Genomic DNA, 27,898 nt, shown 5'->3' with positions numbered 1-27,898 from the left:
ACACTCAGAAATAGCTCCTGGCTTGGGAGGACCAGATGGGACACCGGGGGATTGAACTGCAATCCCTTCTAGGCTAACGCTTGAGAGGCAGACACCTTACCTCTAGTGCCACCTCTCCGGCCCCTAGAATTGCATCTTTAAAAAAATCTAATAGTGGGGCCAGAGAGATAGCATGGCGGTAAGGCTTTTGCCTTGCATACAGAAGGTCAGTGGTTCAAATCCCAGCATCCCATATGGTCCCCTGAGCCTGCCAGGAGCAATTCCTAAGCATAGAAACAGGAGTAACCCTGAGTGCTTCCGGGTGTGACCCAAAAACAAAACAAAACAAAAAAATCTAATAGTGCAGTAAATCAACAAATTCAGCAGTTGAAATATAAAGGCAAGAAATAAAATACAGACATCCTCTGAGCTACTGAAACTATACTTACTCCTTTGATACATTAAACTGTATTTACCTCATAGCAATGTCTTACAACTTTAAAAAGTTAGTCCTCTTGCTTACCACCTTACAGTAGGTAAGCCGAAATAAAAGAAAACAAGAATATAGCAAAAAATTAGCTACTAAACTTAACATTTTAGGAATATCACAAAAATTAAAGCAAAATTTCAGGAGTGTATAGTGAGTGAAATAACTAGCCAAACAGTCAAATATATTCTACCTAGCCATAATAAAGTCACTTTAAAATAAAAGTGTATAGGACTAAGTATGTTGCTCAATGGTAGATCACTTTTTGTGGCCCTGGACTCAGCACCTCAAAAGATGGGATAATAGCACAAAAACAATGTTTATTGTGGTATCAGTGAATGTATACAATATATAGTTAAGTAGAATTTGCCTTATATGCGATATAAGTCAGAAAGTGTTAAATAATACTGTATAAGCAGTTTTTGCAAGTATTTTATAATTGTATCTAAGACAATTAGTTGTATTTGTCAGGGTTTAGTTAGGGTGACAGGAAATAGTATTTCTAGGTACACTTAGATATTTATCTTGTAAGTGTAGCCATTCATTTGCAGAAAGATGCTCTAAGTCTGAATTTAAAAGTGTTTGAGGTTGGTAATCCAACTGTATTTAGTATTAGGAATGTTTGATAATTTAACTGACTATAGATAGGTATTTGTATTTGTATTCATGTAGTTTTATATTTTAATATAATAAATGGATTAATGTTAGTCATGTGAACAGGTTATAAATTTTATAATTCTAAACCTGAACCATTTAATCTATGATTAATCATCATAAATATGTTAAAAATCATTTATTTTCATCTGTGTGGTAGTAGAGTGAAAAGATTATCTTTTTCCTAAACATGTTTACTTACCCAGTAGATATTAACCAAAGGAATTTATTTTCACATATTATCTTAAGTTTTTTCTTTTTTATTATATTTTATTATATGATTATTAAATTATCTTAATAATAATTTTGTTTACTTCATAAATAAACCTCTTAGATACTTTATGAATTTCCAAAGTGCCCTTAGTAATATTTTACTATTCTTCCTCTTCATTCTTAGTTCTTTTTAAATTGATTTATTTTGGTTTAGCTGATATACTTTAGCTTTTTTATTTTCCTGTTTGGGGGAGTCATACTTAGCAGTGCTCAGGATTTACTCCTGGCTTTGCACTCAGGGGGAAGTCTAAGAGGACTCAGGGGACTATATATATTTCTGGGGATTGAACCCAGGTGGGCCTTGAGAAAGGCCAGCACCCTACCTGCTCTTCTATCACTCTGGCCTGGCACATTAACGTTTTAAAGGACTATATGCATTTTTTAAGAATAAACTGCTGGGGCTGCAGCTGTGGCACAGCGGTAGAGCATTTGCCTTGCATGCTGCTGACCTAAGGCAGACAGAGGTTCGATCCCCAGGCATCCCATATGGTCCCCCAAGCCAGGAGCAATTTCTGAGCACATAGCCAGAAGTAACCCCTGAGTGTCCTGGGGGTGGTCCAAAAACTAAAACAAATAAATAAGAATAAGCTGCTATAAAAACAAATATATTTTTCTTTCACTCTTAACCCAAGGACATATGTATTTCAACATTACTTGTTTCACTGTGTGAATTTTCTTGTACCATTGTGCTATAAATCTAGCTTTCGTTTTTTTGTTTGTTTTTCGGGCCACACCCATTTAATGCTCAAGGGTTACTCCCGGCTAAGTGTTCTGAAATTGCCCCTGGCTTGGGGGGACCATATGGGACACCAGGGGATCAAACCGTGGACCTTCCTTGGCTAGCGCTTGCAAGGCAGACACCTTACCTCTAGCGCCACCTCGCCGGCTTCCAGCTTTCTAATTTCTGTTTTCTTTTTTTTTTTTGGTTCACACCTGGTGACGCTCAGGGGTTACTCCTGGCTATGCGCTCAGAAGTCGCTCCTGGCTTGGGGGACCATATGGGATGCTGGGGGATCGAACCGCAGTCCGTCCTAGGCTAGCGCCACCTTACCTCTAGTGCCTCCGTGCCGGCCCCGTCTAATTCCTGTTTTCTAATGACATTTTGGTGCATGTAACTTTAAATATTTCATTACAATATATTTTCGTAAAGGAATATGAAGGGTGCGGCAATTTTGACGCTTTTGAATATATTGCTCACTAGCATCCTTGACCTTGAAAACATTAGATCAGTCATGGAATACACTGAATCTTTAGCCTCTGTATCAAAAAAATTGTTACAGCATACATTTGGGATTACAAATAGATTTCATCTCTTATGTCAGGCTGAGCTGACTGGAATGCTATGTTGTGAGACCATCATTGGGTCAAGCTGGCTGCGAATGTTTTCTGCATATGTGAGAGGGCGTGACAGTCTGATGACCAAAGGGAGTGATCTCTATATCTTTGATAGAAACTATAATATTATATAGTTAATATAATTATAATTATAATATAATCATAATTCTTTGTCTTTTTTCTATGAATCAAAAAAATAGGATAGAATGCATACATTAGATAAATGGTGTGTGTCCCACACCCCCACCCTTCACCCACCCCCTGAGTCTGCCAGGAGCGATTTTTGAACACTGCTGAGCCAGGAATAACTCCTGAGTGCTGCCGAGTGTGCCCCCCTCCAAAATGCATGCATTAGATAAAAAAAATTGGTTAATTTAAGTTTTAAATGAAAGTTAGTTTTGTATAGGGCTAGAAGGGTTGTATGAGGGTTAAGACACTTGTCTTCTGTGTAGTTGACCTTGGTTCAATTCTCATCACCACATGGAAGTAACTCATGAGGACAGAGCTGAGATAAACCCCTGAACACTGTCTGGTATAACTCTAAAAATAATATATAAATAAAATTAGTTTTATATTGTGATGAAAACATGTTCAGCACTTTATTAAAGTATGCATACAATTACATCTAAAATTTTATTAGAATTTATTTTGGAATTTTTGTTAAGAATACCCGACTTAATGTTACCTCAATTAATTATGATTTTTATTTTAATTACTTAATTTATTTGGGGCGGGCACACCCAGAATTGTTTAGGTGTTACTTCTGGCTATGCACTCAGGAATTACTCCTTGCAGTGCTGAGAAGACCATATGGGATGTGGAAATTCAACCTGTGTTAGGCAAACACCTTTCTTGCTGTACTATTGCTCGAGCCTAAATTATGATTTTTAAACCATTATCTAGCTCACAAGTATCAGTAGTATTGAGGAGAGAAACCCTGTTTTAAATCAAATGTTTGTCTATGCAATGTAAGAATCTAGTTTAAAAATAAAAATATTTTGACAGGTTTTTATTCAGGGACACATTTTAGACCAGTATGTGCTTCATAATATTGTACTGTAAGTTCATGAAGTTCTAATGGCTTTCTCATTTATTATATGCAAACTTTCAGCGATAGGGCATTTGCCTTGCAAGCAGCCGACCCAGGACCGATTTCTGGTTCGAATCCCGGCATCCCATATGGTCCCCTGTGCCTGTCAGAAGCGATTTCTGAGCACACAGCCAGGAGTAATCTCTGAGCGCCGCAGGGTGTGGCCCAAAAACAAACAAACAAATAAATGAATAAAAATAAGAAAAATAAAAAATGATTCTACCAAAATGAAATTCACAGATTTTCCTAATAGAAAATTTAGTCTGTCAGCTCACACCTAGAATCACCAGCTACATTTCTTTAGCTTCTAGAGCTGTCAGCTGTGATGTTTCAGATATCTTCGTCATTAACAATTAGATGAAGACATTCCTTTTTGTTTTTTGATTTTGTTCTTTTGGGTCACACCCCGCAGCGCTCAGGGGTTACTCCTGGCTCTATGCTCAGAAATTGTCCCTGGCAGGCACAGAGAACCATATGGGATGCCGGGATTCAAACCACCGTCCTTCTGTGGAAGGCAAATGCCTTACCTCCATGCTATCTCTCGGCCCCAGATGAAGACATTCTTAATGTTTGCTACTTTATCATTGTTTTAGGAATTTCGTTTTAGTGGGTTTCTTGTGCATTGAGTTCACATTCTGTTCATGTTTGAGCAGGTTTATAACATTCCACTTTCTTAAAGTAATTTCTTCACCAGATAGTTAAACATAAAAGTGAATAATATGTCTTGTCATTTGTAGATAGGAGCAGTTTTAATCATTATTAGGGACTCATTTAGCCATTGAATTCTGTGTGTTTGTATGTATGAGAGACAAAATTTAAAGCTAATGCAACTCTTTTGTGTTCACCAGTTTGCACATTTCTCATAGAACATTGAATCTTACTACCTTTGTAGTTTTCAAGTTCCTGATACTTAATGTAGACAGTTATGTTTTTGTACCTTCATGTGATATTATTTTTATTAAATATGTTGGACTTTGAGACAATAATCTCGGAAAACTATTATTTTGACCCTTCAGTCACTCATCAGTTATTAAATGAGTATCTTCTTTAAAACATTTTGCCCAATTAATATCTATTCAATATAACATTAGAAGTCCTATGCAATAGCAATCAGATAAGAAAATGAAATTTTACTAAATTAATAGATGTCAAATTTTCTATATTTACAGAGGACATGATCGTATACATAGAATACCTTAAAGAGTTCCCAAAGATGCTCCTAGGAACATTAAACCAATATATTAGAGAAGCCAGCTACCAAGTTAACACACAAAAATCTACTGCATTCCTATATGAAAATAATGAACTAAAGAAAAACTGATCAGAGTCTACTCCATTCAAAATAGTGACCAGAAACTTCATGTACCTAAGAATCAAATTAATGAAAGAGGTAACAGATCTATACCAAGAATATTATAAATTCTTTAAGAAAGAGATAAAAGAAGACCTAAGAAAAGTGGAAAAATATTCCATATTCATGCACCGAAAGGATGAATATTGTCAAATTGACTAGTGTGTGTAAATTATATAGAATCAGTGCAGTCCTCTTCCAAATTAGGTGACATTCTTTAAGAACTTAAAACAGTTAATAATGAAGTAAAGTGGATAAGGTACTTGCTTACCAGGTTATGGCTGACCCAGGTTTGATTCCTAGAACCCCATATGGTCTCCCAAGCCTTCCAAGAGTAAGCCCTGAGCACTACTGGTGTGCAGCACAACCATCCTAATTAATGTTTGTATGGAATCCAAAATACCCCAAATGCCAAAACTATACTGAGAAGTAAGAAATTTTACCTAACTTAAAACTTAAGTTTTCTGGCATTCATAATTCTTGCTGTTTGGAAATTGTTGTCTTTTTGGACCACATCCAGCAGAGCTCAGGACTAATTCCTGGTTCTGTACTCAGAAATACTCCTGGCAGGCTTGGGAGACCAGGATGCTGGGGATCTAACCAGGCCAGCTGCAAAGCAAACACCCGACCTGCTATGCTATCGCTCTGCCCCTTGGAAATGGTTCTTTAAAAAAAAAAAAAAAAAAGTAAAATATAATTCACCTAGTCAGTGTGTATAATTCAGTAGATTTCAGTATGTTTACATTAAAATTTAGATAATTTCATCAACCCAGCAAGAAATTTGCCTCTTAGCATTTGCCCCCATACCACTCTTTCCCTCATATTTATTCAGTCTCTAATCTCTAGATTTTATTATTGTGGCTATTTTATATAAATACAGTCATTTAACATAGGGCTTTTTATGGCTTCTTTTACGTAGAGTATTTTCAGACGTCCTTAACATTATAACATGTATCACTATCAGAATTACCTCTCCCCTTACAAAGTCCCTATTTTTTTCCTGAATAATGTTTCATTGTGTTAATTTTTAACTGTTCATTAGTTGTTGACAGTTGTGCTATTTCCACTTGGGGTCTATTATGCTATGAAATAATTCAGCTTTGAACATTTGTGTAAGGGTTCTTGTATAAATGTGTTTTTATACCTCTTGTTTATTAACTTGGAGCTGAATTGCTGGATATAAATCACTCCATGTGTTTATTTTGGATGAGTGCCCAGACCGTTTTTCAAAGTAGCTTCTCCATTTTCCTTCTCAATAGCACTGGAAGAGGGTTGCAATTTCTTAACACCTGGTCAATGCTTGCTATTATTTGTAATTCCACTGTGCCTTTTATACTTTTAAACACCAAAAATATTATCAGTTTTCAGTAAAATATTTTTAATTTTTTCTAGCAGTAAGCCTATCTCTTAAATACGTTTACATAGAATTATGTGACATAATAGGATAAATAGCATTTCTAGGTTGTTGTTTTGTTTTTGTTTTTTTTTTTTTTTGTTTTTTGGTTTTTGGTTTTTTTTTTGGTGGGGGGGAGTGTTATTTGGGCCACATCCGGCAGTGATTAAGATTTGTTCCTGGCTTTGCTTTTAGAAATCGTTCCTGGGGGACTCCAAGGACCGTATGGTGTTCTGGGGATCGAACTCAGATTTATCCCAGGTCAGCCGTGTGCAGGGCAAACACCCTATTGCTGTGCTATCACTCTGGCCCAGCATTTCTGTTTTTAGGGCTCCTGTTTTTTTTTTTTTTTTTTTTTTTTTTTATATATTGTTTGCTACAAAGGCTATTTTGGTTTACAGTTGTTCCTACAGTTTATGAGAATTTTTTTTCATCACATCATCAAGAACACTTGTTTTATTTTGGGTGTCACACGGCAGTGCTCTGATTACTCCTGGCTCTGCACTCAGGAATCATTCTTGGTGGGCTCAGGGATCCTATGGGATACTAGGGAACAAATCCAGGTCAGTGTCATGAAAGGCAAGCACCCTACACTCTGTGCTATTATTCTGGCCCACTTTTGTTTTTGCAACTTAAAGTTTTCCTATTCCTTCCCTTTGTTATTTTCTTTCTTTCCTTTTTTAATTTTTATTTATTTATTTATTTATTTTTGGTTTTGGGGCCACACCCAGTGACGCTCACGGGTTTCTCCTGGCTATGTGCTCAGAAATTGCTCCCAGCTTGGGGGACCATATGGGACGCCTGCCAGGAATGATTTCTGAGCTTAAGAGCCAGGAGTAAACCCTGAGTGCTGCAGAGTGTGACCCCAAAAAAAAAAATAAAAAAAAAATAAAAAAGTAGAGTTATTTAATCTTCTGTCAAATGTCCCTGCATCATAGACACATACATGCATATGCACACATAAGTAGTTAATCTTAAAATTGCATTTCATTATCATGAGTGTGTGAATTGAAAAATAAGCTTTGAGTTTAATTTTGAAAAATATTTATTGAAGGAGAATTGAAAGACAACTTCTCATTTATTTTATTTGGCTCACTGTACTGAAGAAACGCTGACTCACTCAACTCTTTGAAAAGTCTAATTTTTCATGTTTGAGTCCTGCATTCACATGCACACTTATTTGTATCATGTGTTATTTACTCTTAAATTTTGTCTGCCTTTAAATTATAGTAACTCTAAAGGATTGCTGTGATTAGTATGAGAAAATTTTATATGGATTCATTTTCTTCTAGTGATTTCAGAATATGTCAGTAAAACATTACCTGTTTACTCCCCTGATACTTACATTTTAGAAATAAATTAAAGGTCAGGAGTAGAAAGTTTTTCATAGCACTTTTATTGATTGTCTATACATAGTATAAAAGAGGTATTTGCTTTGGAAAGTTTTTGGCCTATAAAAGGAACAGTAGTAATGCCATGTTAATAGTATACATTTTATTTGCATATTAAATGAAATGCAGTGTGTTGTCAGATGTACTTAGTTTGCAAATTTATTTTTATTCCTTCCTCTTTTGGGTTTTTTTTTTTGAGTTTTTAAAAAATAGAGTGTTGGTAACTGCTAGAAAGTATTTCTTAGGAATACTGCTATCAAAATGATAGCATACAGAAGCCCAGGACTTCTGTGTCACACTTATCTGAGTGTGGAGAATTTATGGAGAATATCTTTCCTTTGAAAGATGAATCGGGCTTCTACATACTGGAGTGTTATCTTAGTTTTGTTATTTGAGGTGGCCAGACCTAGTAATGCATACATAGAGCTTTATTTCTGTCTATGACCAGGGGACCATTTTCAGCATGGGAAATCAAACTAGGCAGGATTGATTGCCTTCACCACTGTACTGTCTCTCCAATTAGTGTTACCTGTACAGACGTTCTTGACTGAACCTAATGACCAAAGTTTTGCCTTACCTAAGCATATTCAGTTAGTATTTTCTCTCACAGGAGGGCTTGAAATTCTTCTCACTTGTATATGAACTGTCATTTTATTGATTGATTGAGTGATTGATTGATTATTTTGGGCCACACCCGGTGACACTCAGAGGTTACTCCTGGCTATGCACTCAGAATCCACTCCTGGCTTGGGGGAACCATATGGGACACTGGAGATTGCACTGTGGTCCGTCCTGGGTCAGCCACGTGCAAGGCAAATGCCTTACCACTGCGCTACCGCTCCAGCCCTGAACTATCATTTTAGTAACTCAATTTTGTATTAAATTCTTACAGCTCTGTACACAAGGAGATGCAAGTCAAGTTATTGGACCTCTTACAGAAGGGCAAAGAAGAAATGTAGCAGTAGTGAATTCATTGTTTAAGTTGCACCAATCAGTAACAAAGGTACCTTTGTCTTTATTTTAATTAAGCTCTTTTGACTTTATTTTGGGTTCTTCTTTCTACCTCAAATGTATGCAATTTGTGAATTATCTAATGTTTTAGAATATTGTGATTATATTTTGGGGCATAACCAGTGTTGCTCAGGACTTATTCTTGACTCTGTGCTCAGGGATCACTTCTGGCATGTTTGGGGATCATATGGGGTGCCAGAGATTAGACCCTGGTCAGCTTCTTGCAAAGCAAGTACCCTACCCACTGTACTATTGCTCTGATCCCAGAATATAACATTTAAAAAAATTCTTTGATTCTTAATCTTTGCTTACATCTTTTTTTTTTTTTTTGGTTTTTGGTTTTTGGGTCACACTTGGCATCGCTCAGGGGTTACTCCTGACTCTTCACTCAGAAATCGTCTCCCTGGCAGGCACAGGGGACCATATGGGATGCCAGGATTTGAACCACCATCCTTCTGCATGGAAGGCAGACGCCTTACCTCCAGGCTATCTCCAACCCCATTGCTTACATTTTTTAACCATGAGTATAGCTCATAAAATTTTGTAGTTAGAACCTAATCTAGTGAACAAACTAAACCTATTAAAAATATTATATGGTATCACTGTGGGTAGTAGAAAATTTTAATGAAGCTAATGATAGAAAAATTTTTAAACCTCCTTAACATGTCAAAAAGGTGGTAGCTCTCTACAGAAAAGTGAGGGGAGCTGTGTTACATCAATTTTAGAAATTTTTTTGTGTGGGTGTGTGTTTTGGAGCCTCATTTGTCAGTGCACAGGCTTACTCCTGGCTGTGTAATTCAGGAAGCACTCCTAGAGCAAATGTGGTGCCGGGATTGAACCCAAGTCAGTGCTGCTTGCAAGGCAACCAAACTATCCACGTACTATGTCTCTTGTCCCTGCAAAGTGAATTTTATTAAATAATCACTGATGTTTACTTGCAAGTAGAAAGTATATATTCTTTCTGTAATTGTACTATTAATGCAGTTTTTAAAAATGATTAAACATTTTCCTTCCAAGATCTACCTGTGATTACCTGCATCCATAAGTATCAGGATAGAAAACTTTGTTTTTGGTGGTGGATTTTTTTTGTTTTTTGGGTCACACCCGGCAGCACTCAGGGGTTACTCCTGGCTTTATGCTCAGAAATTGCTCCTGGCAGGCTCAGGGGACCAGGACAGCAAACTTTTTACCCTCTCTTTGACTATTGTATCATTTTGCTTTACTCTTTATAAGTCATTTTCAGAATAATTAATGTAAAATACAATCGGTAGTAAGATAAATATTCAGAAGGCCTAAAAGAAGCTAAAGGTTTGATGGCGTTCTAAAAGACTGATTTCTACTAAGAGCTTTAAGATGCTAGATTGGGGCTGGAGAGATAGCATGATGGTAGGGCATTTGCCTTGCATTCAGAAGGATGGTGGTTCGAATCCTGGCATCCCATATGGTCCCCTGAGCCTGCCAGGAGCGATTTCTGAGCATAAAGCCAGGAGTAACTCCTGAGAGCTTCTAGGTGTGACCACCCCCAAAAAAGAAAAAAGATGCTAGATTGTATTCTAGAGTAATCATTAGTGACTATTATTTATTTACTTAAAATTTGTAACAATTGCTCTTACTAAGTTTTCCTAAGGTTTATAATTCACATTTTGGACAAAATACATTTTAAATCTTATCAGCAAGTACATTTCAGATGAGTATATTACAGACAAAGATATATAAATAAAGGCAGAGGATAGTACAGCCAGGATGGTGCTTGACCTGCTTGTAACCTCCCCAAGTTCAAGCCTCAACATTCCATATGGTCCCCAAGCGCTTCCAGTAATAATTCAGTTCCTGAGTGCTGAGTCAGGATTAACCCCTGAGCATCACCATCAAAAGTGAAAAAATTAAATTGCTAAAAGCAACATAAGATCATATTGTTTGACCTAGTTTCAGTGTCGTTAGAGATACTTTTTCATAATGATTGTATTGATTTTTAAAAATTTATAAAGGAGGAAAATGCCTGACATTAGTATTTTAAAGATAAAGAAATTTGGTCAGCTTAAATAAAAGTGAATGTTTATTTTTATTTAGAATGAAATAAATTAAGACATTTGAATTTTGCTTTCTTGATTATTCAAAGTTTTTGTGCTGTAAATATAAGGTATATTTTTTATCTATCTTACCAGATGCTCATGATATTTTTTGAGACACGTATATTACTCTAAATTAAGTAATGATAATTTATATGTGGAGTATAACATCAACTTTTTTGTGTTATGATTGAAAAAAGTGTTTATAAAAATAAATGACTTATGTAAAATTCTAACTGGGTCAAAACTTTGTTCTAGGTGATTTCCAGTCAGAGCTCTTTCCCACCAGCAGCTGAACAAACTATAATTTCAGCCCTAAAGGTAAAAAAAGTTTTAATTTTTGGCTCTACCAATGAAAGTGGGTTTTAAAAATAATTTGTTTGGCTAAGTAGGAGTTGTCATATTTAAAAAATAATTTAAAATCCTCGAGGTATACTAAAAGTAGCATTTTGGTAATTAGCCTGAAGAGAGAGGACACATGTGTGTTTATGGTTTCTAGAATTTAAAATAGACCCTGCTGGTACCTACAAATTATGTTCCACATAAAGTGGTGTATACACAGAACTAAGAGTCTCTGTCTTTGGGCACTACAACCTGATACTTACGAGCAGAACAGCATTCTCCATGCAGTTATTTTGTTCCCTAAGGGATGTTTGACAACACCAGGAAAATTTTTTTGTCATGAAAGGGAGCAGTTGCTACTCATATCTGTTACCAGTATTACTGTTAAAGAACTATACTGTGTAGGCCAGCACCGCACAGTAATGAATTATACTGGTAATGCCAAAGTTGCAAAAATACTGATAGTGCCAGTGTTGGTAAACTACCTTAATATGTATAGGTCTGTATTGTAAAATCAGAGTATGTTTCCAGTTTTGATATTTAGTATTAACAAAAAATTCCACTTCTTAATACTAGTAACGTCTAGAAAAAATGTAATGGTATGAAATTGAGGGGTTGGAATAATAGTATGGTAGGTAGGGAACTTACTTTGTATCCATCCAATCTGGGTTTGATCCAGAAACCCTATATGTTTTCCTGAGCCCCACCAGGAGTAATTCCTGAGTGCAGCACTAGGCGTAAGCCCTAAGAACTGCCAGGTGTGCCCAAAATTAAAAACAAAAAATTTTCTAAGTAAATATGTAAAGTCAAAGCATATTTATTTGACAGCATGTAACAAGCAAATATTTATTAAAAAAAGAAAAAAAGAAAAATAGGTGCCGGAGTGGCAGCGCAGGCGGTAGGGTGTTTGCCTTGCTAACATAGGATGGACCACAGTTCGATCCCCCGGTGTCCCATATGGTCCTCCAAGCCAGGAGCAATTTCTGAGCACATAGCCAGGAGTAACCCCTGAGCATCACTGGGTATGACCCAAAAAGCAAAAAAAAATAATAATAAAAAAATATATATAGTACTTTATGATCTACTATGTAATCATGAACATTTAAAAATATATTCACATATATCATATATGTATAAACAAGTTTTTTATTATTTTTCTAACTGGTTTTTATGTCTTCGTTTTGATGCTTTATTTTCCTGACTCAGACTTCTACTACAGTGTTGAATACAACTGGTCAGAGTGGACTTCGTGACTTATTTTCTTTTTTGGTTTTTGTTTTTGTTTTTTGGGCCACACCCTGTGTTGCTCAGGGATTACTCCTGGCTCTGCACTCAAAAATTGCTCCTGACTCAGGGGATCATATGGGATGCCAGGAATTAAACCCGCGTCCATCCTGGGTCAGCCGAGTGCAAGGCAAAAGCCTTACTGCTGTGCTACCACTCCAGCCCTAGGTGACTTGTTCCTGACAGGAGAATTATGCAGGATTTTACTATTTCATTTTATTATTATAAATAAATGCCTTAATTGAATCAACATGAGATACAGTTACAAAGTTTTTTCATGATTGAGTTTCAGTCATATAATTTCCAACACTTCACCAGTGCATATTTCCTGCTACAAATGTCTCAGTTTCCTTTCCCCTCTCCCTCCTGCCCTCTGCCCTGTCTGCCTTTAGGGCAGGCATTTTTCTTCTCTAACTCTGTCTTTGTCTGTCTGTCTCTGTCTCTGTCTCTGTCTCTGTCTCTGTCTCTCTCTCTCTCTCTCTCTCTCTCTCTCTCTCTCTCTCTCTCTCTCTCTCTGCTTTTAGACTCTGTGGCTTGCAATATTGTTTATTTAAGCACTGTGATTTACTAATATGTTTATATTACAGCTGTTTCAGGCATTTGATGTTCTAGCACCAATCCCCCCACCAGTATGACTAGTGACCAGTGTGGTCACTGTCAGATTAACCAAATTTTCTTCTATTCCTAATTTTCTCAGACTTTTAAAATTAAAGCATGCTTTGTCTATACATTTTGTCTATAGAAACATAGCCTTTCAGCTGTTGACATGATCACATAACTTACCTTTGTTCTTTTAGTAAAATATTTTATAGGAATTTATTTTCAGATATCAAACTGACCTTGTTCATGATATATTACCCTTTTTATATATTCCTTCTTTTTAGCTGGAGGTGTAGTTTCCTAGTATTGTCTTTTTTTAGTTTTGGTATAAAGTGAATTCTGATCTTACTAGTTATGTTTAGTATGTTTGCTCCTCTTCTGTTTGCTAAAAGGGTTGCTATACAGTTTGTATTGTTTTCTTCTTAAATGAATAACAGAATTTATTGGTGAAGGTATCTGGGTCTGTAGTTTGCTGTATAGGAAGGTTATTATATAAATATAGATTTGTTTAATACTTAAAGATCTGTTAAATGTACTTTTTCTCATCTAAAGTGAGCTTTAGTGCTTACTGACTTTCATAATATTTATCTTCTAATCTTAAATCATCATTATGTCTGGGTTGGAGCAATAGAACAGCAGTTAGGGCATTTGCCTTGCACATTGGCCCCATCCATTTCGATCCCCAGCACTCCATATGATTTATCCAAGCCTGCCAGGAGCAATTTCTGACTGCAGAGCTAGGAAGTAACCCCTGAGCATTGCTGGATGTGGCCCCAAAATAAACAAACAAAAGTTATCAGTGTGTCAAAATAGAGTGCATAATATTCTTACTTTTTTTTAATGTCTTGAGACTTCCTTGTCAGTCTTCTTCTTTTGGTTTTTGAGCCACACCTGGCAGTTCTTAGGGCTTACTCCTAGTTTATGTGCTCAGGGCATTGTAAGTGGTACTAGAGACTGAGCCCAGATTTACCACATGCAGGGCAAGTGCCTTATCCATTATACTGTCTTTCTGCTCCTGCTCTTAATTTATAAAATACTGATTTATTACAAAACAAATCATTATAAAATATTGAATCATTTGTGTCCCTTTTTCTCTCCTTAATCAGTACAGGGAATAATCAGTTCCACTGATTTCCCCCCAAATTTTGTCTTTATTTTATTTCATTAATTTCTATTTTCTTTTTCATTTTTTGCTTATACTTGAAATCTTTTTTAAAAATAATTTTATTTTAAATACTGTGGCTTATTAGTTGCTCGTGATATCGTTATTTCTGGCATTCAGTATTCCAACACCAATCCAGTACCACCACCAGTGTAATATTCTCTTCACCATTGTCCCTAGTTTTCCAACCGCCCCAACCCTACCCTATAGCATATATGACTAATTCACTTAATATTGCTTATTACAAATTTACAATAGAATTATTTTTAAAAAGCTTCATTGAAAGAAAGTTTGTGAAAATTGTCACATCTTGCAGTTGGCGTTATGTCAGTGTCTGATGGTTTGCTAAATGGTTTACGAATCTGAGCATTTTGTTGTTCGTTTTGTTTGTTGAGCTTATGTGACTTCTATGATAATTTCACATCTTTGGTGTATTCCTAATGAGAAGGCACTATTAAAATTATGGAGGTGTTGCATGCCTCGTGGTCCAGGACTTTGAGGATCTGTGGAGCTGAGTTCATGAGCTCTTACTGTAGTAGCAGTGGCAACCTCTCCCAGGGGACCTAGTGTGATCAGCTGCAAGACCAATGTAACCATGAGTTTTCTTGACGTAGTTGCCTCCTTTAAGTTAGATAAATCTATGGCACTGGCCCTGGGCAGACATAGCAATAGGTTCTGGATTATAGATATGGCTCCTGGGACTTCTGGAAGTACAGAGGCGCAAAGTGGGAGGGGAGGGGAGGGGAGGCGATGCGAGGGGAGCCGAGGGGACCCAGTCTGGTTTCAAAAGTCCCAGGAAATGTCAACCATGACCGACATACCTTGAGTTTTGGGAGCTTAGGAGTCTGCAGAGGTGAGTGGAAAGGCGGTGGAGCTGGCCCTTTGGCGTAGCTGCAGTTGTAGGGTAATATATATTTGTGTGTGTAGTCACCAGGGCTGGGAACTTCCCAAGGGCCTTCAGTGCAATTAGCTGTGGTATATCCATGAATTGCTTTTACTTGAAAATTTTAAAACATGTTTTTGATACTATATGCCTGATTTTAGATCTCCCTACTCTTTTTTTTTTTTTTATAAGTTTTTGGGTCACACCGGCGGTGCTCAGGGGTTACTCCTGGCTGTCTGCTCAGAAATAGCTCCTGGCAGGCACAGGGGACCATATGGGACACTGGAATTCGAACCAACCACCGTTGGTCCTGGATCAGCTGCTTGCAAGGCAAACGCCGCTGTGCTATCTCTCCAGGCCCTAGATCTCCCTACTCTTAACACCATAGGCTGGGGCCCCTCAAACAACTAAGAAAATGTTTTAAAATAAATATAAACGTTTAAAGCAGTAAATCTGTTAAAGGACAGGGATTAAGGCATTTGCTTAGTATTTGGCCAGTCCTGGTTCAATCCCAGGCACCACATGGCTCCCAAGCATCCCTGGGTATGACCCTGGAGGCCCCTGAGCAACACTGGGTTGGCCTGTTAATCCCCTGAACTGCCAACCTGAGCAGCTCCATATCCTTGGATCCTGGCTTTGTATCCCAAGCCAGTTTGGCTGAGAATTTCTGAAATGCCTCCCATTAAAAATTTGTACATTTCTAAGTTTTGGGCATGTTGGGCTTTTTATCCTAATGTAATGTTTTCTGATTGCTTTAGTGATTTCTACCTTTAAAACAGTGCTCAAGGCTTACTCCTCACTCTGCCCTTAGGGATCACTCCTGGTAATGTTTGGGAAACTTAAGCACTACAGTCATCTGAACCATTGTTGGCTGTGCGCACAATAGGCAAGTGCACACTGTGCTATATATATCTGGCACCGTGGCCTTATAAATACTATAGTCTACCCTCTGGCCTCTCATTGACTATTTTGGCCTTATTTACCTTAATACTTCTGGCACCTTGGCCTTATAAGCACTGTAGTCCACCTTCTGGCCTCTCATTGACTATTTTGGCTTTATTTACCTTATTAAGAACAAATACTACCAAATCTAGTAAAATGTGTCAGAAATTGCAATGTTAAATAAAAATTGCTAAGCAGGAAATTAGAGAGGTAGGGACAATGGTAGCAGGCTCTTGACACCCTGCTGGAGGAATTAGTGTAGCACTGCAGCAACTAAAACATTGACTTTAATATTGTTATTAACAATGGCATTTCAACATTTTAAAAATAAGTATGTGATATTACAAACATTTTCAGACGCCCCATTTATTGTAAATTTTTTTCCAAATAATACATTGCATTTCTACTAGAGCATTGCTTTGCCTAAATATAAATTTGGTATTTAAGTATACTCCTCTGTGAAATTCTTTTTTTTTTGGTTTTTGGTTTTTGGGCCACACCCGGCGGTGCTCAGGGGTTACTCCTGACTGTCTGCTCAGAAATAGCTCCTGGCAGGCACGGGGGACCATATGGGACACCAGGACTCAAACCAACTACCTTTGGTCCTGGATCGGCTGCTTGCAAGGCAAACGCCGCTGTGCTATCTCTCCGGGCCCATCTCTCTGAAATTCTTAAAAGACCTACTTCTTGTGTAAGCAAGAACACATATCATTACACTGGGGACATTTTAATGTAAACCAATTAGTCAGTTCAAACTGAGTGTTCAAAAATGCTATCCCTCTCTCAGACTACCACTGCTTGTATGGACTGATGATCTATTTGGTCAAGCTCTCTTGTTACTAATATACATACCAAATGAGTTATTAAGATATTCATTTGTTATTAAATAAAATGATCAGACAAAAACAAAGTTAAAGAATGTATAATTTACTAATAGATTCCTATATTCCTATATTATATGAACCCTCATATATGGATTCCTCATTTATCCTTCAAGTTCATTTCTAAAACTGAACTTATTTTCTCTACCTGGCCCCAAAATCTAATGCTTTTGCATAAGCTATTCAGTTAATAAAAGCACCATGCTATGAAGTAAATAAAATCGAATTTTACTATTACATCTTCTTCTATTATGGTTAAACTTCTTCGATCCAATCATCAAACTTTACTGTTCTCCTTTCAAACCATCTTCAACATGTCTCTTTAGTCTTACTGATTTTTTATTTGGTCCAGGTCCTCACTTTTTTGAATCTGTGCTGTTATGCTGCTTTTCTGGATTTAGACTTTATTTGTCCAGTCTGATATCCAACTTTATTTCCCTTAAATTCAAGTCTTTAATTTTTTTTGCTTCCAATGTACTTTGGGAAATTTTCCAACTTCATAGCCCTAGTCTACACTGAATACATCTGTTGTGTCTCTCAATTTATATAATAGGCAGGTACCTCACACTCTAGTTGGTTCTTTGCCATTAACCAAAATGCACTCACTTTCTTAGGTCTCTGCTTTTTTTTTTTTTTTTTTTTTTTGGTTTTTGGGCCACACCCGGCGGTGCTCAGGGGTTACTCCTGACTGTCTGCTCAGAAATAGCTCCTGGCAGGCACGAGGGACCATATGGGACACCCGGACTCGAACCAACCACCTTTGGTCCTGGATAGGCAAACGCCGCTGTGCTATCTCTGCTTTTAATATGCCAAATCCCTTCCCGAACCCTTACCTTTTTCTTTTTTCTCCTCTTTGCTTTCTCCTCCCCTTTCTCTCCTCTCTCATTTATCTCTTTCTTGCACCTTATCTATACAGTGTAGTTTTATTCAAGATTAAGTATGTGCTGGAGATGATGGGACTAAAGCTATTGTACAATGGGTAAGGTGCTAGTCTTGCACATGATTAACCTGGCTTTGATCCCTGGCACTCTGTATGGTCACCTGACAACTGCTAGGAATGATCTCTGAGTGCAGAGCCAGGAATAACCCCTGAACACTGCCAGGTGTAGACTAAAAACAAAAAACAAATGAACAGAAAAAAAGAGCTGGAGATGACATTTGAGAACTTAATGAATAGGGCTCCTTTTTAACTCTTTCTCATTGCATTCAATCACTTATATGAGGTAAGCCATTCTTTCTTAATATGTGTAATCATCATTGAGACATAATAAGTATATTTAGATTTTAGATTTTCAACATTTACTGGCTCCATCAATAAATATATCAGTATTTACTGAACTCCATCCAACACCTAAAAACTCATAATGAAGGCCTAGAATTTTATATTACCTAACCAATAATTAATACTTCACTATTGAACAGTTTTTTTTTTTGTTTTTTTGTTGTTGTTGTTGTTGTTGTTGTTTTTGTGTCACACCCAGCAGTGCTCAGGGGTTATTCCTAGCTCCAGGCTCAGAAATTGCTCCTGGCAGGCATGGGGGACCATATGGGACGCTGGGATTTGAACCGATGACCTCCTGCATGAAAGGCAAATGCCTTACCTCCATGCTATCTCTCCGGCCCCTATTGAACAGTTCTTAACCTTAGCACCAAAGACATTTTGGTCATGTATTATAAACTTTAGAGGCATGTCTGTCCTCTCCCCTCTCCTACCTCTTTATTCATCAATCCTGTGAAATAATTTATGGGAAGCAGAATTGGTTCTAGTTGAGACTTGCCGCTATTTCTAAACAGAAGCCTAATTTATGAATTTTCCATTTTGTACTTCTGTAAGGATCACCAGTATATTTATTATATTCAGTCTAGCTCAAAGCAGGTAACATTCATTTTCACTGACTTACGTTGTGCTCTTGCCTAATTTGTTTATTTGACCGTTGCTTCATAAGTGGTGCTCCTCTCATCTCCTTTGCAAGGCAATAAAGGCAGTAAATGTGGCGATGAAACTTTTTTAAACTGAGAAGACTGGGAGAGGCGCAGTTTTTGAATGCACAAGCACCACATTTTAGGCTTTGAAAATCATTCCTGACAGTGGAGAGAGAAGATGATTGCTATTGAGTTATGGCTACACTCTCTGGACTTCATATCATATGAAACTATATTAGTTAAAATGTCACATATTCGATTTCTTTATGTTCTTTGATTTTTGCCTCTGCTTCCTTTTTCTCTTTCCAGACAATACATGATCTTATGGGAAATGCAGTGCAGCCTTTACTGACATCTGTGGGAGATGCTATTGAGGCCATAATCATCACCATGCATCAAGAAGACTTTTCTGGGTAATAAGTTATGATCGAGATTTTCCCCTAACGTTTATTGAATTTATTTTCCAACCATTCCTCCCTAAGTCTTTTATCATCTAAAGTTTTTTTTCTCTTGTCTCAGAGTTGACCTCCACTGTTATCCTACTTAATCCGCTGTGAGTGCCATTAGTGAATTAAAAAATTTTCCAACCTTGTTTTTATTTCTCTCATCATTGAACCATTGAATTCATTAAAGATTATGGGATTCATCTTGACACTTTAGGAAATTTAGTAGCTGAATCATATTCTCTTTCTAATCTTATTTTTTCCTTAACTTTTTACAAATACTCTCTACTTCAGCCTCTATTCCAGTCACAGTTTCCTTGTAAAATATGTCCTGCTTCTGACAAATTTTTAGTCTGAATTCTGTTCTGCCTTTGAGGGCTAGCTTCTATATGACCCCTCAAATAACAATTTAGCCTTCTCATAACTTTTATATAGTCTACTCTAGTCATAATACCTAGCCATAACATTATGATATTATATACTATATATGATATAGAATAATATATAAGTTGTAAGGTGACACCCAGCTATTAACCCAAAACAAAGGTGTCCCCCACCTCCTCCTTCCTTTAAACTTCTTTCTTTGATATGTAAAAGCCCACCTAGATAACTTTACCCTGCTCTGCCTGGTTGAATTTGGTCTGGGAGAATAGAGGAAGGGAGTCTGGCTTTGGCACATTCAGAGATAGCACTAGGTGAGAAGCAAACTGACTCCATGATTCTTTTCCGACTGGCTTGGTTTATTAATTTTTCACTACGAATTAGACCCATCTGTGTGGGGGTGGAAATACACGTGTGCAGTGATTTCACAATGTGTGGGATTTATTTTACATTAAGCTATATTATGTATTTTGAGAAAAAGAATCATGATACACCTAATCTGTGTATTAAAATATTTTTAAGTGGTGTTCACTTAGGTAGCACATACACTAAAATTGGAACGATACAGAGAAGATTAGTATGGCCCCTGCACAAGGATGACACGCAAATTTGTGAAGCGTTCCATTTTTTTTTAATTTTTTTAAATGGAGCATAATGGAGCCAGAGAGGTAGTACATTGGGTAAGGTGCTGAGACCAACCCCCAAACACAGCTAATGAGTAGCCTAAAAAAATACCTGTAAAAACACATAACTAGAACCAAATATTTTAGTATTAATATGTAGATTTATACTTTATGTGCCTATTTCAGAGTTAGTTGTAGGTTGAATTAATTTTGAGTAGCCCTTCTTTTTATATTTATGTTTAAGAGAATTTGGACTTTACTTAATTTTCTAGCTACTAGAAAAATTGTGTGATTATATTACCAACGTTTCATTTATTTATTTTTATTTTATTTGAAAAATAAAATTTTTTCAAATAAGACACACTTATTTACTATTTTTTGTCTATAGAATAACTTTTCAATGGGAAATGGCCAGTGCATTACTAATAATGATATGAGAAATTTTATATATATTTGAATTTTATGGACAAAATATAAATTATATAGAAAAGTGAATTCTGTTTTGGAGAAAAATTGTTATATAAAATTTGGAGATAGGAATATAAGACATTTGGTCACCAATAAATGGAATGATATGAATCTTAAAAAACGGAAAAAAAGGGCCCAGAGAGATGGCACAGCAGCGTTTGCCTTGCAAACAGCCGATCCAGGACCAAAGGTGGTTGGTTCGAGTCCTGGTGTCCCATATGGTCCCCCGTGCCTGCCAGGAGCTATTTCTGAGCAGACAGCCAGGAGTAACCCCTGAGCACCGCCGAGTGTGGCCAAAAAAAAAACAAAACAAACAAACAGAAAAGAAAGGTAATATCCCAGTTGACCTAAAGAGGTAATTTTTGTAGGCTCAATTTTTAAGAGAGGTCTATTATTTCAGTATTGCATTGAAGAATCTGAACTGATGCCCATAATATAAGAACATAGTGGATATTTAAAATTGCTTCCTCCCAGATCTGTTTATTTACTATTTTAAGTATTAAGTCAGCCAGATTGGTTATTTTAACTATAGATTTTCATAAGCATGAAGTATTTCAGCTAGCTGCCACTGTCCTTAAATGTTACTCCCAAATGGCCTCAATGGCTTTGTTTCAGCTCTCTGTACACACAGCAGCCACTGAAGTTCCACTGGATGAGGTTCATCACTAGGAGCCCATCTCCAAGTGGGAAGCACTACTGCTTTATGTCCTGCCACATCACTATTATTTTCCCACTCTCTAGGACCTTGATTTTAGGAATTCTTTCATGTCACTTCATATAAGTATGGCTTTTCTGAAACTAAAAATAATAATGGTGATATGGTAAAGTAAAAATTAGTACTCTGTTTTATAGTTCCTCAGGAGAGAACTAACAGTGGAAAAACCTGCCTTTCAAGCCCATACACATATTTTAGTTAAAGGAATATATTGGTACCACCTTATATTATATATTTAAAGGCATTTCCTACTTTTTGAAAAACATACATCCCAGCTACTTTCTGAGGATTCTAAATATTATTTTAAAATCATTTTTTGTTGAAATAGTATTGCATAATATTTTATGTATATACTGTCATAAATCAACATTTGTGTATATACATTAGCAAAGAATAAATTGGATTCTTCAGTGTGTGGTGTTTTGGGTTTTTTTTGTTGTTGTTGTTTTTTGTTTGTTTGTTTTGGGGCCACACCCAGTGATACTCAGGGGTTACTCCTGGCTCTGCGATCAGAAATCGCTCCCAACTTGGGGGACTATACAGGACATCGGGGATCGAACCAAGGTTCGACCTGGGTCAGCGGCTTGCGAGGCAAACATCCTACTGCTGTGCCACTGCTCCGGCCCTGCATTCTTTAATTTTAGAATATAAATTCTACCAGTAGAAACCTTCCCCCCCATTTGTATTGCAGTAACATTTACAACAGTTTTCATATTATTGCCTTATACTTCCAATATTATTGCTTTGTACTTCATTGCTACTTTAACACTTACAAAGAGTCAATAATACATTTCATTTTTATGTCATTTCTCCCCCAAAGGAGTTTTCTCTTAGATAGGGACGGAATGAATCTTTTATTCAAGATGAAAAAAGAAAATTACATAATAAGGTATAGGACAGAATGGACAATTTAGATATATAAGTATCTGATTGACATTGTACATTGGTTGATTTTATATGTAATATAAAATTACTTGTGTCCAGTTTCAGCTTTGCATGGGGAAGGAAATAAACTTTTTTTGGGAGACCACACCTGGTAGTGCTCAGGGATTACTCCTGGCTCTGACTCAGAAATCACTCCTGGCAGGGCCAGAGTGGTGGTGCAGCTGTAAGGTGTTTGCCTTGCATGAGGCTGACCTAGGACTGACAGATTCGATCCCCTGGCATCCCACCTGGTCCCCCAAGCCAGGAGCGATTTCTGAGCGCATAGCCAGGAATAACCACTGAGAGTCACCAGGTGTGGCCCAAAAACAAAACAAACAAACAAACAAAAAAAAAAACACAAAGAAATCACTCCTGGCAGGCTCAGAGGCCCATATGGGATTCTGGGAATCAAACCTTGGTCGGCCACAGGCAAGGAAAATGCCCTACATGCTGTGCTATCGCTCTGGCCCCGTTAGGGAAACTCTTGATCCAGAAAGTGAGGAATTAGTCTTTACTGGGATTAGAGAGAACACAAATACAGCTCAGAATTTTGTTGGGAAAGTGAACATCTGCTCAGGGGTGTAGGTATGTGTTTAATTCTATTCTCATTTCCTTTGTGCATACATTCATTGTAAAGACTCTTGGGATTGGAAGAGAACTGAAAGAACTGGAGTAGATTCATTGCATGTAAAAGCCCCCGGTTTCATCCCTGGCATCACATAGTCTCCCAAGCACTGTCGGTTGTGGCCCCTCCTTCAGAGTAAAATTTCTGCACAATTTATGATTGTATTTTGTCAGTTAAGAGTTCTTACTAAAAGCTTTGACATAACTTAGGAAATCTAAGCTTTAGCAATTACCTATCTAGTAAATACTAGGACTGTGTAGTATTTATAGCCTAGTAAATTTAAATCAAGCCTTTCCAGTTTGTGTTCTGAATTGTCTTTGGAAATTTTCCTTAAAAGGTCATTTTATTTGTGTTATAGTGAGACGTGCTTATATAACCTGTTTTTTTGTTTTGTTTTGGTTTGGTTTTGGTTTTTGGGCCACACCCGGCGGTGCTCAGGGGTGACTCCTGGCTATCTGCTCAGAAATAGCTCCTGGCAGGCACGGGGGACCATATGGGACACCGGGATTCAAACCAACCACCTTTGGTCCTAAATCGGCTGCTTGCAAGGCAAACGCTGCTGTGCTATCTCTCCGGGTCCTATATAACCTGTTTTAATGTGTTATTTTCTAATCCTCAAAAAAAATTTTTAGACAGATTAAAATTCTTGAAACAATTCTTCCTAATAGTACCAAGATAACAACAGTGTCTTTGATTAAGCATTAAAAAAATATAATGGGTACATTTTTGGATTAGAGCAGAGGGCAACATAGCTTTTATTATCTGTAAAAAGTGAATAAAACTGGGGCCCGAAGAGATAGCACAGCGGTGTTTGCCTTGCAAGCAGCCAATCCAGGACCAAAGGTGGTTGGTTCAAATCCCGGAGTCCCATATGGTCCCCCGTGCCTGCCAGGAGCTATTTCTGAGCAGACAGCCAGGAGTAACCCCTGAGCACTGCTGGGTGTGGCCCAAAAACCAAAAAAAAAAAAAAAAAGTGAATAAAACTAAATTATGTGGTGTACTGACTGACAGACCAAATCCCTCATATCGATGCCCTTCACTTTTTAAGACTGTCCCTGTACGTAGAATCATTCACTGATTCTGTGCATAACAACATCCACCATACTGCCCCCAACCCAACAGCTTTGCCACAGGACAGTCTTTCTCACAGCTAAAGAACATTAGCCTACTTTCTCTATTTCTAACCATTTCTATAAATGGAAGACCCAGGGATAACATCCTACATATAATAACTATAGCTGTATTTGAAAATAATTAAGTTCACCTCATACTCTTGCTGTAGGCATTTTTTGACTCATCTGTTCTTCTTTAGATGACTGCCAGTTTCTCTACGTCATTCTCAAAATATGGAAATGCTTTTCTTCTTCTTTTTTTTTTTTTTTTTTGAAAAGACCAAGCAGTATGTAGCTAGTGATCTCATTGATTTGCTAATTCATATCAGGTGATTTCCAATTTTGATATAGCTCTTCTTTCCTATAAATATTTCACATTCTTGTATTATGCTTTAAAAAGCATTGTAAACATTTATGAATTATAAATAGTATTTCGTGGAGCATCATCTGGCATCATTTGTTGATTCAAATTAAAGCCTTTCCAAACCTCATCATTTGGAGGAAACAATTGCATACCATGTGTATAGTTACATAACCTCTTTCACAGTCAGAATTCTCCTTATTAAATAGCTCAAGAGTAGAGATATCGCTGCCAAGAGTTTGGGAAGGCAGCCTTTTTCTTTTTTTCTTTTTCTTTTTGCCATTGCAAAATATAATATGTTATTTCAGGATCTATTATTAACTTATTCACTAAATTATGTTAACCATATAAATGGATTGACAATTGTTAACACTGGCAAAGGCCTTGAGAGATCAGAATACATGAGAGGACTATGTAAGATGGATGGTTGTCTGTTTTATTCTTAATCTTTAGGTAAATACATTTTGAGATTCCTTCAAAGTCTTTCTTGCGCTTTAAAAAAAGTCTTTGGAGTATAATTGAAACGTTTTATGCTCTTGAACTCTGATAAAATGAATGATGCCTTTTCTACCATGAAGGGGAATAGTTGCTTAGAATTAAAATAATAGACAGTGGGGGTGGTAAGCAAAATCTGATATGTGTCTTTTGTGCCTTAGCTGTTGGCCTTTTCTTCCCCTTCCTTTGCAGATCAGTATCAGGCTTAGGAAAGCCTGATATTCCTTGTTCTCTGTACATGAAGGAGCTTCAAGGTTTTATTGCCAGAGTTATGAGTGATTATTTTAAGCACTTTGAATGCTTGGATTTTGTCTTTGACAACACTGAAACTATTGCTCAAAGAGCAATTGAACTGTTTATTCGCCATGCCAGTTTCATAAGACCTCTTGGTGAAAATGGAAAAATGCGACTTGCTGCTGATTTCGCACAGGTAAATTGAAGCATAACTACATAGAGGAAAACGTTTCCACTTTATTATTATTATTAAATAAATGAATAGGTATATAATAGTTCATAGATTTAAGTATAGATAAAACTAAATTATAGAAAACTAATTAAAGCAGTTTATAAATATCTTATATCAAAAATATACTTCTTTGTATTTAATAAGTATCACTCTTAAATACTGGCTAGAATGATAGCACATTAGATAGGGTGTTTGCCGCAGACCTGGGTTTGATCCTCATTTTCCCTAAGCACAGCCAGGGATGACCCATGTACACAGGGTCAGGACTAACCAACTAACTGAGCATCACCAGGTGTGGCCCAAAAACCAGAAAAGCAAGAAAAAAAAAAAAAAAAAGGAAGCATCACTCATCTTTGATAAGTTAAGGATAAAGTGAAATAGCTCATTCTACAGTTCAAGCAACATTTCCCACTCATACATAATAAGGGTATTTCCTCACTATTTTACTTTTCAGCACTGATAAACATAGCTCATTAATAATCTTACTTGGATACTATAGGCACAATATTTTATCTTTCGGACAGTACAAAGGTGTTTGTCTATTTTCATGTGAAAAGAAAGAAATCCTGGGGTTAGAGGGAGTACAGCAGATGAGTTGCTTGCCTTATATGAGGTTCAATTCCCTATACATGGGTTCAATTCCTGGTACATCATCTAGTGTCTTGAGCCTAGTCAGGTGTGATTCCTGAGCACAGAGCTGGGACTAAACCTTGAACACTGTCAGGTGTTGCCCAAATCCACAAACAAAAAGAAAGCCCATATATCTGTACTCTCCCAGTGGCTAAATATCTCAAAGCTGTATTTCCACTTCATTTAGATGCAAAGTGGACCAGGAAGCTCTGGAGTCTGTTTATTTGGCCTCCCTTCAGTAGAGTGTGTCTGTTTTATATACGACTAGAAGTTTGAAATCCTTCCATGCTACCTGATGTGAATGAAGCAAAAGGACTTTTAAATGACAGATCTTGAGCCAGTTGTTTCTTTTTTGTCCTCTTGACAAACTTTTCAAAGCCTTTGCTTGTGTCAGAGGCAAAACCAGAACCTCAAACATACACTTTTATTACAAGATATGGAAGCCGATGATTGAATTAAGTAAAAACTTACTTAAAATTTTATTTTTTAAGCCTTTTGAAGGCTGTTAGCTTTAGTAATTTAAAGAGTTATTCAGATAAATATTTCATAGTGGTTTGCCAGGTTCTTCCTGATTATAAAGATAGACAACTTTTTTTTTTTTTTTTTTTTTTTTTTTTTTGGTTTTTGGGTCACACTCGGCAGAGCTCAGGAATTACTCCTGGCTCTATGCTCAGAAATTGCCTCTGGCAGGCACCAGAGATCATATGGGATAATGAGATTCAAAACACTGTCCTTCTGCATGCAAGGCAAACAAACGCCTTACCTCCATGCTATCTCTCCGACTCCGATAGACAACTTTTAATGTCCCCACTTACTACTATGAGTGCATTCATGTGTGATGCTTATTTCATGTTTCTGCACTGAGGAAAGGACATGGTGGCTGGTCATGCCAAGTATTTGAGAGAGGGGACAGAATAGTCTCCTGTTTCAGGAACTAGATTCTTGGTTCATTAACAGGTTTAGAATTACCAGTAGTTATTATATTTTATTTGATTTATTTTTGGGTTTTGGGCCACACCCGGCAGCACTCAGGGGTTATTCCTGGCTCTGTGCTCAGAAATCTCTCCAGGCAGGCAAGGGGGACCACATGGGATGCTGGGATTTAAACCATCATTGGTCCTAAGTCGACTGCTTGCAAGGCAGACACCCTACCGATGTGTTATCTCTCCAGCCCCATACCAGTAATTATTTTAAATCCCGATTTTACCTGAGGCCAATAACCCATAGTAGAGCATCTTCCTCTGGGAAAATAGGCCTTGAGTAGCCTCAGCATGAAAATAGAAATTCAGTTCCCATTAATGTGAGTCTTTTTACCAGCCCCATTTTTATGACCTTCATTCACAGGTACCTGAATTTTGTTAATGCAGACAAATATCTGTAGAGAAAATTGTATAGTGTCTTGACTTATCTCTTCCTGGGATTACCAGCTGCTTATTGAAATGATAGACAAAAGAAACCAGGTTGTACAAGACCTGCTCTGATTTGTAAAGAAAAATAAAACACTGTATGCTATCCTTAGATGGATCTCTGCTCTTCTTTTTCACTTTCTTGCCTAATTTTGTTTTTCTTTTTCTCTTATCTTTTCTAAAGCCTAGCTCCCTCCCC

General features: G+C 37.1%; 1 protein-coding gene and 1 non-coding gene across 2 annotated transcripts in view; both read left to right on the top strand.

Annotated features, from left to right (window-relative positions):
* The window catches only part of COG5 (component of oligomeric golgi complex 5), a 262,931-nt gene that overhangs the window by 209,422 nt on the left and 25,611 nt on the right, over positions 1–27,898 (top strand). The window contains exons 15-18 of the mRNA XM_049783180.1: positions 8,846–8,956; positions 11,292–11,354; positions 19,360–19,463; positions 25,390–25,627. Of these exons, the coding sequence (XP_049639137.1) occupies positions 8,846–8,956; positions 11,292–11,354; positions 19,360–19,463; positions 25,390–25,627 (516 nt within the window). The remainder of the gene's footprint in view (positions 1–8,845; positions 8,957–11,291; positions 11,355–19,359; positions 19,464–25,389; positions 25,628–27,898) is intronic.
* Positions 20,399–20,505, top strand: LOC125997049 (U6 spliceosomal RNA). The gene has a single exon (XR_007491623.1). It is a non-coding gene; the product is annotated as a U6 spliceosomal RNA (small nuclear RNA).

This window comes from Suncus etruscus, chromosome 1 (genome assembly GCF_024139225.1).
Source record: "Suncus etruscus isolate mSunEtr1 chromosome 1, mSunEtr1.pri.cur, whole genome shotgun sequence".
Lineage (NCBI taxonomy): Eukaryota > Metazoa > Chordata > Mammalia > Eulipotyphla > Soricidae > Suncus > Suncus etruscus.
This window is presented reverse-complemented; position numbering and strand designations above follow the sequence as displayed.